Below are 12,474 nucleotides of genomic sequence, written 5' to 3' on the forward strand. Positions count from 1 at the left end.
TTTCCTTCCTCGCCTCTGTAAATACGTGTATAGAAACTATGCTTGGATGTTTAACTTATACATTAGTAATTTTGGTCCCAGAGCTCAACTCTTCAAAACCTTAAGATGGTTTATGTTATAGGGGGAAGAGAGAAGGCTTCGTCATTAGAATCACAACCGTGCTTTCATTTGTTTTTTTTTTTTAAGGTATTTTTAAACAGAATGCAATTACGCAGGAAATGCCACCCTGACTACAATATTTCAAACAGGCTTTCAATGTGGCACTGTTTCCTGTGCATCTTCTTCAATCTCATGAAGCTTCCTCAGGGCAATGACAGTGAATCTGAGCTCTGCGCGTGTGATTATTTTTGGTTGAAAAAGAAAATTGCTGCTGTATAAGGTGTTGGTTAACCACATCAGCATCTCATCTTTCCCGAAGTCAGCGAGCATTTTTACTTGCAGCCGTCAGGCCCTCTCAACTCATAGGTTTAGGAGGGAAATGTGCTGGGCACTGGGGCATCGTGACCACTATTGTCCTCATCGGTTCCTTCACGGTCATCTTTAGTTTGAAAACCACAAGTGTATTTTGTCGTTGAGTCTTTGCGACGCTCTAATCCTCATTATACCTAAAGAGGCAGAGGGAAGCTCTGACGTGTGGAATGAACCGCAGAAGGTCACTACGTTACGTTAGGAAGAACAGGGTCTCAGCTGGGACAGCGAGAATCAGGCTCCTGGAAAGACTTGTGCCCAGAGCGCTTTGAGTGTAGGGATTCAGCCTTGGAGGTGGGTCGGTTGTTTAAAACACCTGTGAGGCGAGCATGCAGGCCTGGGTCGGAGCCTCAGAAGCCACAATGTAAAGCTTGGGGCAGAGGGACTCACTTGCAATTCTGCTACTGTGGAAGCTGAGATCAGTGGATGCTTGGAGCTCACTAGCCAGCCAGACTAGCCTACTTGGTGAGCTTCAGACAAGAGAGGGACTCTAGGCTCAGAAGAACAAGGCATATCTGAAAATCAGCTTTAAAGGAAGGGAGGCTGCAAGGTGGGTTGACTCTTAATAGCGTTTTCTGATCTTGCATGGGACTGGAGTTCAGGTCCCGACACTCAGACTTGCCTGTAATTCTATTTTTCAAGGATCCCACTCCTTCATCTGGCCTCTGTGATCACTTTCACACACTTGTGCATACACATACAGACAGATACAGACAAATAAAAATTAAATCTTTTTAAAAGTTTGAGTGTGTGTGTGTGAGGACATGAAGTCTACCCTGTATGGCACAGAAATGATCATGGAATCATTTCTGGTCACCGTATTAAAAACACAATGAGGGCCATTGTGATGGCTCAGTGGACAAAGGCCGAGCTTGGATGACCCGAGTTCAATCCCTGGATCAGTGAAGTCCATATGCAGAGTTAATCAACTGAAATAGTCACTAGTCCCTCCTCAGACATCCAGTGGGACCCCAATGAACACATGTTTCGTCAGTGTATGTCTACTGCCCAGGAGCTATTTAGTAAAAAATTTGCTAAAATCAAAGTGACTCCTCTCAATCTCGGCTGACTGACGGGGCTCAGGCTTTCAGCTATTTTATACTAGGATAAAATATCCTGTATTGGATTTTTCTTGTTGGGTCTGATTTTCATGGGTCATATGTTAGTTTGCCTTTATTGTGGCTGGCAACAAGAATGTCATTATTAACCATCCAATCAAGAAAGAAGCTGCAGTCCTGTTCTTCTAATTGATGTGTGTTTTTCTCCTCTACTTCTGTGCACCTTATGACATAACCTGAAAATAAAAATCATCTCCTAAAACTTCCCAGAAGATGGAGTTTAGGCCTAAGCAGCCAAAGTGGAACTGGAATCATCACAGTTCAATTGCCAAAATTGCTTTCAGTCACCAAATATTGAGTGTAGTGTTCCAACCTCCCCTCCAGTTTCTTAAATATTTATGGGAGAATACCTGGTAAAATAATGAATATAACTTTCCAGAGGAGCAACAAATGCACACCATGATTCTTATCAAAAATGTGTGTGTGTGTGTGTGTGTGTGTGTGTGTGTGTGTGTGTGTGTGTGTTTTGTTGTGTTTGCTTCATTACTGGTCATTTAGCAATGCTTAACAAGCACAGATGAGCCTGAGCAGAAAACAGACAAACAAACACAAATAAGGCAAAGCAAACAAATGAGCCAATAGTATCTTTATTCTGCCTGGTTTCATTTCAGAAGTGCAGTTACCATTTTTAATATGATCCATATTTCATCAGTTCCATGTGTTGACATGTCCTGGGAAAAGATTTGATTTGGAGGTACACCTCTGTCTTACTTCCCTTTGGCAAGACCCCAGTATGTAGTTCCCTAGTAACTGGTATGAGGGAATCTTCTTCTGGTGAAGACCACAGTCTTCAATGGCAGAGGCAGATGAAGAGAAGAGTAGGGAGTGTAATTCTGACTTGCTATCAGCCTGTTGGGTGTCTACTTTCAGTAACTGAAAGGAAAAGGGAGCTTCAACTCTCACTGCTTGAAATTTCCAGGCAGAGAGCTTTGCTTGTGTGCAATTATAGCCATTTCGTGCTGGCACACTGCTGTGTTTCCTGAGGAAATGCCCATACAAGCCCACCAGTGAGAGAGGCAAAGTTAAGTGCTGTTCTTCCCTTTTGGCACTGAGAAAATACAGGCCCAGAGACATTCCCAGAGTGGGAAGAATTATCTCTGCAGGGCTGTGTGGTATACAAAGTGCATATAAAATGCACACTGGTTGTGTATCTGGGTGCACACTTCATCAAGTCGTCTTCTTCCAGCCCGCCCCCACATGCCCACATAAAAAGAACTGAGAGGTCATGGCTACGGTCTAAGAACTTAAACACACTCATGTAGATCATAGTTTCTAAACGTCCATGGAGTCTTGGCTCAGCAGAGTGGAGTAAAGCTGGATTGGAGATAAGGCCTCAAAGAGCTCAGTCATTCTTGCTCTAGGAAAGGGAATTAGAAGATGGCTATACTGTTAAAGTGGGGTGAGCTACAAGACAGCTGAGGCAGGAGCAATCGGTTAGAGAATTGCTCGCAGCATGGTTGGGGTCTATGACTGCACTTGTAAGGATAGATACAACTAAAGTCTATGCTGATGTGATGTAAGCCCTCTATCTTCTCTACACAAACCATGGTGTGGTTTCCATTAGAGTTCATGGTCCAGGGTTTGGATTCTTCTGCCCAATGTCCTCTCCTCTGTGATTTGTGTGATCCTGAGTCCCTCTCTAGTCAGTCATCAGCAAAGTCACAAACAGCAACATTCAATTCAAATGTGAGAGTTTCTAGAACTCCATTCTCCCTTTTGTAGCACAGTCTAGAAACACTGAGAATGAAAGCTCTTCCTTCATCCTGAGTCTGAGTAATTTTGAGGAGCTACATCACAATCAACCCATCTCTGAAACTGAGTCCCCTGTGGACATGAAGTGTCCATAAGGTATACATTGCTGTTACTTCCAAGCCTTTAGTATTTAAGGGTCATTTGCTACTGTCCAATCCCCTGTTTTCTGAGCAATATTCAATCACACATACAGTGTGTTTGTGTAAACATTTTATTTGTGTATCTGCAGTCAAGGAATATGGCTCTAAATTATGTTGGGGCCAGTTTTATTTCAAAGTAACTCAACAGTAAGACAAAGTGAAAACGTCACAATGAAGAGAAAACACAGAAGCTAAGTAAGAAAAGTGCTTAGATTTTCCTGGAGAAAGGGTGCTTGGGTCTGAAGGAGCAAAGAGCTGTGAGCAGCAATGCGATGGTTCTCCTAAAGTGAGGCTGTGGGCAGTCTTTCCTGCTTTACAGATGAGGCTATTAAAAGTCATATAGAGAAAAATAGCACACAAGGTTATAAAATTACTGTTGAGCACAGGCAAGATTCCTAAAGCCCCTGACCACACGCTGATTGGCCTGGAACATTTGGAAATCCAAAGAAAGAATCTTGTCTTCTTCTCCATCCTCTTCCTTCTTCATCCTTCTTTTGTTCCTCCGCTTCTCCCTTTTCTTCTTCCTCTCTGTTCTCTTGTCTCTTCCTCCTTCCACCCCACCTTCCTTCTTCCCTTGTCTTCTCTCTTCCTTTCTCAGTCCACATAAAAACCATTGAATCTGTTGCTTTGTTTAGTGTTCAAAATATGAATATAGTGCAATCTGCCAATCTCCTAGGTTCAGACCAGTCACTCACAAAATATTTGTAAGAGTATGAACATAATAACTTCTTCAGGAATATGATGCTTTTATTTATGCTCAGTAAATTAACATTTTTGCTGTTGTTGATGTATTTCCTAATGGATTTATTAGCCTATTGGACTGTTTCCTGAAGGGCAGCCCAACATTCCCATCCCCTAAATTCTGTCTGTTGTAATTAAGAGCAAACACTCCATCTCCTGTCTTGCTCATCCTTGTCTTCTCTGCATGTTGGTGTTTGCTGGGTGATTTGGCACTTAATCATCAGAATGTTCTTCACGCCTTCTAAATGGCATTTCAGATTTTGTTTCCATCATTGGTAGACAAGCTACAACACAAATTTAGCTGCAGTGTGCATGATCATATAACACAAAGTTTTGGAAGAGTTCATTATTGACTTGGCAGGAAGATTTGTATTAAGCTTTCATTTGTTGCTTGTAAAAATATTTCTTTTTTTATCTTTGTGCGTATGCATGTGTGTCTGTGTGGGCTATGTGTACATGAGTACAGTTACCCACAGAATACAGAAGAGGGCAGCAGATCACCCGGAGCTGTAGTGACAGGCCTCCTTAGTGTGCACTGAGAACTGAACTTGAGTTCTCTACAAGCGCAGGGTGCTCTTATCTGCTGAGCTCCAGCTACTCCAACCATCACTTTTAGCCAAGTATTGTCTGGGAGACATCAACATGTCGACACATGTTACGGGAGCAGAGCAAGATCCACTCAGGTTATTCTGCTTGGCCAAGCCATGCATCCCTTACAGCCTCTGAATCTACAGCACAGCATCCCCAGCCTCTGCAAATGTCTCGCTCCCTTTTCCCGGTACTGTAGTTAAAATCATCTGACAAAGGAAACTTAAGGGAGAAAGTGTTATTTTAGCTCACCTTTCAAGGCAGCATGCACTGGGTCAAGGAAGTCACAAAGCCAGGAAACTTGAAGAAGCTGCCCATAGTACATCACAGACAAGAAGCAGAGACCAATGCTTAGCCAGTGTGCTCAGGGTTATACAGTGTGGGATCCCCTGCCCCAAGAAGGGTACCAACCACAGTAGGCAGTCTTACCATCTTAATTCACAAAATCAAGATAACCCCACAGAGCGTGCAGAGGTAATTCTAGATCTTTCCTGCCTTAGAATGAACACTCACCATTACAATCAATATCTGAAGATTTAATTTTGGAGCAGAAACTTTTTTTGCTGCCGTGAGGTTAAATTTACAACAGAGTCAGAAACATTTCAAATCATGTAAATGTGCAGTCTTGCCTCATGATATTATTTGATAAAAATTTAAAAATTAGAATTTCATTGACTGGATCCTTTAATGTATTAGTCACATCTAGATCCTCTGTGCTTCCTTCTCTGTTGAGATCTATGCATCTTTTGATTTTTTTTAAAAAAAATTTATCTGATTTTCCCCCCAATACAACTTCCCCCTCTCACAGGGTCTGAATGCCATAGCCTAGTTCTGTGATTAATTCCAGTCTGTGACAGATTCATAAGTAGGTAGTCGTAGACTCTTTGCCCCCATTCTAAGTGACTCACTGCAGGATAAAGGGAGCTAAAACACGAGGCCTGAGGTGATAGCTCAGTGGATGAAGGCCTTGCTGCATGAGTATGATGAATAACACTCAGGTCCCTTGTCCCTACGTAAGTATCAGGTGGGTGTGGAGGCCCAAAGATGGGATCCGTGGGCCAAACTGGGTAAAGAGCTTAGCCCAGCTGACTCAACGAGCTTTCAGTTTAGGGAGCGATCCTGCCTTAGTAAATAATAGGGAGATCTAGGAATGTACCCTGTCTTGACCTGGCTTCCATACACGTGGGCACACACATGCACATGCACCTACACTAATGTGAAATACACATAAGCACCCCACTACACATATGCACACACACACACACACACACACACACACACACACACAAAGAGAGAGAGACAGAGAGACAGAGAGAGACAGAGAGAGACAGAGAGAGAGAGAGAGACAGAGAGAGAGAGAGAGAGACAGAGAGAGAGAGAGAGAGAGAGAGAGAGAGAGAGAGAGAGATTGTTGACACATTTTTAGCAAGAGTGATAGGAAAGAAACTGTCCTTGCTAAGAGCACAGGAGATTGGAGGAACATGGGAGGTGACATGTTAGTTTGATACACTAGGTAGGGACAGAGAACCCCTGCTGGTTTTGATCATGTATTTGATTCACAGGAATATTTCTCAGTCTCCAGTCTTTGTAAGCCCTTGTGTTGGCTGCAGAGATAAACAGCAGAAGGTAGCCCAGCCAATCATTGTTTGCTTTTTACCCCTGTGTGCATGACTGGGGCAGTGTGGACACCTGTGTGCTTGGCTGGTGCAGTGTGGACACCTGTGTGCTTGGCTGGTGCAGTGTGGACACCTGTGTGCTTGGCTGGTGCAGTGTGGACACCCCTGTGTGCATGACTAGGGCAGTGTGGACACCTGTGTGCATGACTGGTGCAGTGTGGACACCTGTGTGCATGACTAGTGCAGTGTGGACACCTGTGTGCATGACTGGGGCAGTGTGGACACCTGAGTGCATGGCTGGTGCAGTGTGGACACCTGAGTGCATGACTGGTGCAGTGTGGACACCTGTGTGCATGACTGGGGCAGTGTGGACACCTGTGTGCATGACTGGTGCAGTGTGGACACCTGTGTGCATGACTGGGGCAGTGTAGACACCTGAGTGCATGACTGGTGCAGTGTGGACACCTGTGTGCTTGGCTGGTGCAGTGTGGACACCTGTGTGCATGACTGGGGCAGCGTAGACACCTGAGTGCATGACTGGTGCAGTGTGGACACCTGTGTGCATGACTGGGGCAGTATGGACACCTGTGTGCATGACTGGGGCAGTGTGGACACCTGAGTGCATGACTGGGGCAGTGTGGACACCTGTGTGCATGGCTGGTGCAGTGTGGACACCTGTGTGCATGACTGGGGCAGCGTAGACACCTGAGTGCATGACTGGTGCAGTGTGGACACCTGTGTGCATGACTGGGGCAGTGTGGACACCTGTGTGCATGACTGGTACAGTGTGGACACCTGTGTGCATGACTAGTGCAGTGTGGACACCTGTGTGCATGACTGGGGCAGTGTGGACACCTGAGTGCATGGCTGGTGCAGTGTGGACACCTGAGTGCATGACTGGTGCAGTGTGGACACCTGTGTGCATGACTGGGGCAGCGTAGACACCTGAGTGCATGACTGGTGCAGTGTGGACACCTGTGTGCATGACTGGGGCAGTATGGACACCTGTGTGCATGACTGGGGCAGTGTGGACACCTGAGTGCATGACTGGGGCAGTGTGGACACCTGTGTGCATGGCTGGTGCAGTGTGGACACCTGTGTGCATGGCTGGGGCAGTGTGGACACCTGTGTGCATGGCTGGGGCAGTGTGGACACCTGAGTGCATGGCTTGTGCAGTGTGGACACCTGGCAGAAAGAAGCATTGATGGAGCTTTCTGTGGAACACAAAGAAACAGGGAGCTTGCCAATTCAGTTCCGACAGCTTCTAACATGTACACTCAGAAGGAATCAAAAGCTGCTCTTTCTCTAGACTGACACTGGAGCTGGAAGAATCAGGCTGGGAAAGAAGGGATCTCAGACAAAGCTAGCAATGCAGGGCACCAGAGGAAAAGCATGGGGCTATGGTTGCTGTAGTTCTCTGGGGCAGAGAATACTGTTGAGTGAATGGTAGTTTGAAATTATTGCATTGTGCTTCAGATTATTGTACTCCTTATGCGATCTTACAGAGTTATTGATTATATTGTATTCTCGAATGCATAACTCAATCCCTACATGTGTCTGCTGTTCCTAGAGATCAATGCACTTAGGCTTTATGTAGTCAGCAGTAATAGCCCATGCTCTTGTGTTGGCATTCTTGATGTGAGACGGAACAGGAGTGTGCGCACTCAGGAGGCTAGAGTCAGACTTCAAGTACTTGGAAGACCTTATCTCTCCTCCACCCTATCTGTCTCTGAAAGAATCAGACAGGTAACACATTTTCAAGAGGGATGCACTAGAGAGAGAAGTGAGCAAAACACAACTACAAAACACCTTTCACCTTTCCTGCCTACACCTGTGGCAGGCACTGCTAACCAATCATGATGTTTGTACTCTTGAAGTCTTGGTTAGTTGCTCCTCCTCAGGTAAGGTGCTCCCGGTGATGTTTGTTGATGCTCTGTGTAAGTTCAAACAAAACCAACTGTTCTCTGGAGCTCAGGCAAGGACAGCCAGGAGGGCTGAGTAGTGACCAGACATAAGGTTCAGAAGTCACGACCACGTAGAGACATCAAAGCACTGACTAATCCAGTCACTTGGCTTGTACTAACATAGTATCACAATATGGGTAGCTTTGATATTAAATTAAAAAAAAATACTCTCTCACATCTCTGGAAGCCAAAAGTCACAACTGAAGGTTTTTCATTTTTGCTTTTTTTTTTTCTGAGACAGAGGATCCATTCTGGGATTCCTCCCTTGGCTTACAGATCTTTCTTCTCCCTCTCTTCTGCACACACTCATCCCTCCATGCGTGTTCATCTTCACCTTGAAGCAGGGTAAACGCTGAGAGGATGAGCTTTGCTTCTTGACCTTTGTGAAGATTGTTTGTCCTGATTATTATTCACAAGTGGAGACGTCAAGGTGTCAGAACTTTCCCATGCAGATCTCATGGCCCATCAGTCAATGCACCAAGTCTGATGATTTCCTGTGTGGGCTGTGACACCCTACGCAGCAAAGGGGCCTGGAATTCAAGCTTTCAGGAATCACGTGAGAATTCGCACAGCAAGAAATGCAGGTCAGGACAGCAGGCCAAGCAGGACCCCTGACTGTTTTTGTGAGCGCAGTGTGAAAGAAGGGGGCGGGCTACATGTTAGGCACAAAGGAGAAGCCAAGGCTGAAGGAGCAGAGTCCAGTGGGGGGGGAAAAATGGTTTGTGGATTTAGTTTCTGGAAAAATAATGATGTCATTCTTCCTTAATATTTCAGTGGCTCTCTAGTCCCCGCAGGTTAGGACCTAAATTATTCAGCAAGAAAAATCAGATGTGCTCGTGATTCTAGCCGCTTCACTCTGTCTGTCTCTAGCTTCCCCACTTCTCAGCCTCCCTGACCCAGACACACACAGGGCTCAGTGGCAGCCACCCGGAAGACGGTTGTAGGGAGGAAGGACTGAAGGGGACAGAGGAGCATGTGGTGTGCCAGCTGGCCCCTGTTATCTGATAACAGCTCTGTCACGCTGCCTCTCTGATTTTTTTCTTTTTTCTTTGTTGCCTTTGTAGCTAGCAAAGTCAAGTTCCGGTGATATATTTCCCTCCACCCAGGAATGCTCACGAGGTTCTAATAGGCCCATTCAGAGGGGGCTGAGAGAGTGTAGTATGTGCTGTTTTGCCTCCGTGTGCAGTGGCCATTGAGACAGAACCTAAAACAACAAAGCAACTTGAGGGAGGCATCTCTGGGAAAGCTGGAGACCCAAGGCCAGGGTGTGCCTGGCATCCTTGGGGGCTCGCTGGTCCTCAGCTGCTTTGTTCCTTCTCAGAAGTGATGCCCACCCTAGGTGTGAACAAGCGCCTCTTTTTCTGTGCCCCCCCCCTTATGCTGCTGTATCCTACCAGAGGTGGTGAATCCGACCATGAAGCTATAATCAGCCTTTCCTCCTCCTTTACCAATCAATAAGTGGTCATTTCTTAACGGGTGATTCTGTTTCCTGAAGACAGATCTGCAGATATCCTAGGTGACCCATATGTCTTCCGACATTGCTGTATTCATAGATGACTCCTCAAAGAAACCATTATTAATGATGTAATTAATATGAAAGGCTACCTTATATATCAAGCAGGTCATTAAGGCAGAGGTGGGGATGCAGCCATTTATATTAAAGATACATGTTATGGTCTGTGCCCAAGCAATAGGAAGTGCACAGCTTAGAAGTCCTGCTTTTCAACTGTGCTATGACGATTTCAGTCTCTCCGGGCTCCCTTTTTGTATGTTCCCCGTGGCTGTGTTGCAGTTCCTGATAACTGTATTAAATGGGTTAATGAGGGGTGTGTGTGTGTGTGTGTGTGTGTGTGTGTGTGTGTGTGTGTGTGTGTATGTGTGTATGTGTGTGTGTGTACATCAGTGTGTGTGCGCGTGCACATGTGTGTTTGGGTATGTGGTGGTCAAAGGTCAGTGCCAGTGTCTTCTACTGTTCTCCATTTTGGCTTTGGAAATAGCATATCTCACCGAACCTGGAGCCACCCATTGACTAGAGAACACCAGGGAGCCTCTTGTCTGCAGCTCTGACTGGGAATTTATGCAGGTGCTGGAGGCCTGAGTTCGGGTCCTCATCCTCATGCAGCAAGCACTTTGCTGACGGAGGTATCTTCCCAGGTCCCTCAAGCAGATGGGTCACAGAACCATTTCATCAAGTAAATCACGACCTTTGGAGACCAATGGCTGCAGTGACCATGGTAGCTACTGGGTGCTGGGAGAGCCTGATCGGAGTCTACTAGTTTCTCTCCAAGGGACTCCCATCTGCATCCTTGTAATGTAAGAGCAGCAAGTGCTCTTACCCGCATCCTTGTAATGCATCATGGTATGGGAAGGACCTTCCTGAGGCAGATGCCATGTGCAACCAAGCAGTTTGCCTTGAAGGGAAAGTCCTGAAGGGATGCTCTCAGGCTGCCTCTCAGGGCTGCGCTACTCTGCGTTGAGGCCTCTTCCACTGCTTTATGTGTCAAAACCTTGCAGCCCACATCCACGCTGTTCAGATGTGACAGAAAATGATGTCTTAACACGACAGACTCCAAAAGCATCCCATAGTTCTGCAGTGTTATGAGCTAATCACATGTTTTAATGAAGCCTATGAAGAGGATTTTTTTCCCTTCTTCTTTCCTCCAAGGAATAAATATTGCTTTTGTAGTAGCCAACATGTTAAATGTTTTTAATAAAAGCTTAGACTTAAGTTAAGGAGGAACATCTTTACCCTAGGTACAAATGATACTGCCGCTTGCTGAGTTTAAAACTCCGAGCAGATGGGGCAATGGTAAAGATTGGAGAGTCAACACAGGAGAGTTGTTTTTTATCCTGTGTCAAACAGATCCTCACAAACATGGGCTGCAGTGTGCTGGCAGCTGCTTTAAGAAAGCACCTCCAGTGAGTCCCAGAGGATGGGGGCGACCGCTCTGGAAGTGCACGGAGCTGCTGCAAAGGGAAGCTGGGTCCCCAGCTCACTCTGCCCAGAGGGCATTCTTGTTGGCTAGCTTTTCATCCACTCTGCAGCACATGCCAGGAGCCCAGAGGCAGCTAAACAGTTTCTGCTCATCTTCCCAACCTGTGGGTACTGTGAACCAGTCACAAGGTTGGGCTTTGAGTGATCAGGGCTAGGATGTAGCAACCCCGCCTAAAGCCTCAACTGACAGCATGGGCTCCGTCCCCAGTCTCCGCAAGTGCCTGACACAGCCTGTAAGGGTGGAGGCGGAAGCTGCAGCGCTGATCATTACTCTCTTTTTGTTTTCAATTGTCTGTGTATGCCTGCTGTATGTAGGAAGATCATGTGCATATATGAGTGCAGGTGCCAGTGATGTCCAGAAGGGGCTGTTCGATGCCCTGCAGCTGGGCATCCAGGCACTGTGAGCTGCCAGGCACGGGTGCTGGGATGTAAACTCAGGCCCTCCACAAAAGCAGCAAGTGCTTTTACCCAGTGGGCCTTCACACAGGCGATTACTAGAGAGCACAGTTTATAAAGCACACAGAGGATCCAGGACTCGCTGCTCCTCTATCATTAGCCACACATCGCACGTACTCTTTGTAATGCACAATTTAGAGAGAAGTTTTTAAAAAATGAATTGTGGAACGTTCTTAAGCATTAAAAGTTAAAAGTTGGATCACAGCACAGGCATGCTTGTCTCCTCCTATTCCATAATGATTTTTCATTTTTAAATAATTATCCTGGCTTCACCATAGTTTATGCTATGTGGAATGTGGTATTCCAGGCTGTCACAACATTGTCTAGGATGGTACACAAAATCTACTCCTACAATTGTATTTTTAAAGAACCCAGAAATTGAGAGGCTCCTGGTCCTGCACGTGCATGCAGTCGTGCACATGCAAAGTGCCCCATACATGTATGAACTATATATGCACGTACATGCATGCCGCAGGTGAAAAAGTTACAAACTATAACCATGTGAGGAAAATTAAGGTTGTTAGCTGGATTTTGTGCATCAAGGACACTGATAGTTGAAACACCAGTGAATGTGTGCATGCGTGTGAGAAACCACATATAGGTATTGTGGGTAGTAAGACAAAATTAGAAAAGAAA

At 45.8% G+C, this 12,474-nt stretch overlaps 2 protein-coding genes across 31 annotated transcripts in view; one reads left to right on the forward strand and one right to left on the reverse strand.

Moving 5' to 3' along the window:
- RBFOX1 (RNA binding fox-1 homolog 1) overlaps positions 1-12,474 on the forward strand; it is a 2,117,065-nt gene that overhangs the window by 1,378,400 nt on the left and 726,191 nt on the right. The gene's annotated exons all lie outside the window — the stretch shown is intronic.
- LOC311586928 (uncharacterized protein) lies at positions 5,890-7,792 on the reverse strand. Of its 2 annotated transcripts, none has more exons than XM_084763247.1 (2): positions 7,309-7,792; positions 5,890-7,278 (listed from the first exon to the last, which is right to left on the reverse strand). In XM_084763247.1, exons 1-2 carry the CDS (start codon positions 7,586-7,588, stop codon positions 6,461-6,463), a joined length of 1,098 nt encoding a protein of 365 aa, XP_084619373.1. In that variant the 5' UTR covers positions 7,589-7,792; the 3' UTR covers positions 5,890-6,460. The 2 variants fall into 2 exon arrangements, with proteins under 2 accessions (XP_084619373.1, XP_084619374.1); XM_084763248.1 differs by having other exon boundaries at positions 5,890-7,188; positions 7,249-7,792.

This window comes from Acomys minous (assembly GCF_964271855.1).
Source record: "Acomys minous genome assembly, chromosome: 16".
In the NCBI taxonomy this organism is placed as follows: Eukaryota; Metazoa; Chordata; class Mammalia; order Rodentia; family Muridae; genus Acomys; species Acomys minous.

Excerpts from the sequence above, each read along its gene's own strand:
- LOC311586928 (XM_084763247.1), bottom strand. The coding sequence starts at position 7,588 with ATGCACTCAGGTGTCCACACTGCCCCAGCCATGCACACAGGTGTCCAC. Across the intron at positions 7,279-7,308 it reads TGCACCAGTCATGCACTCAG|GTGTCCACACTGCCCCAGTC; the intron begins GTGTCCACACTG and ends CCATGCACTCAG.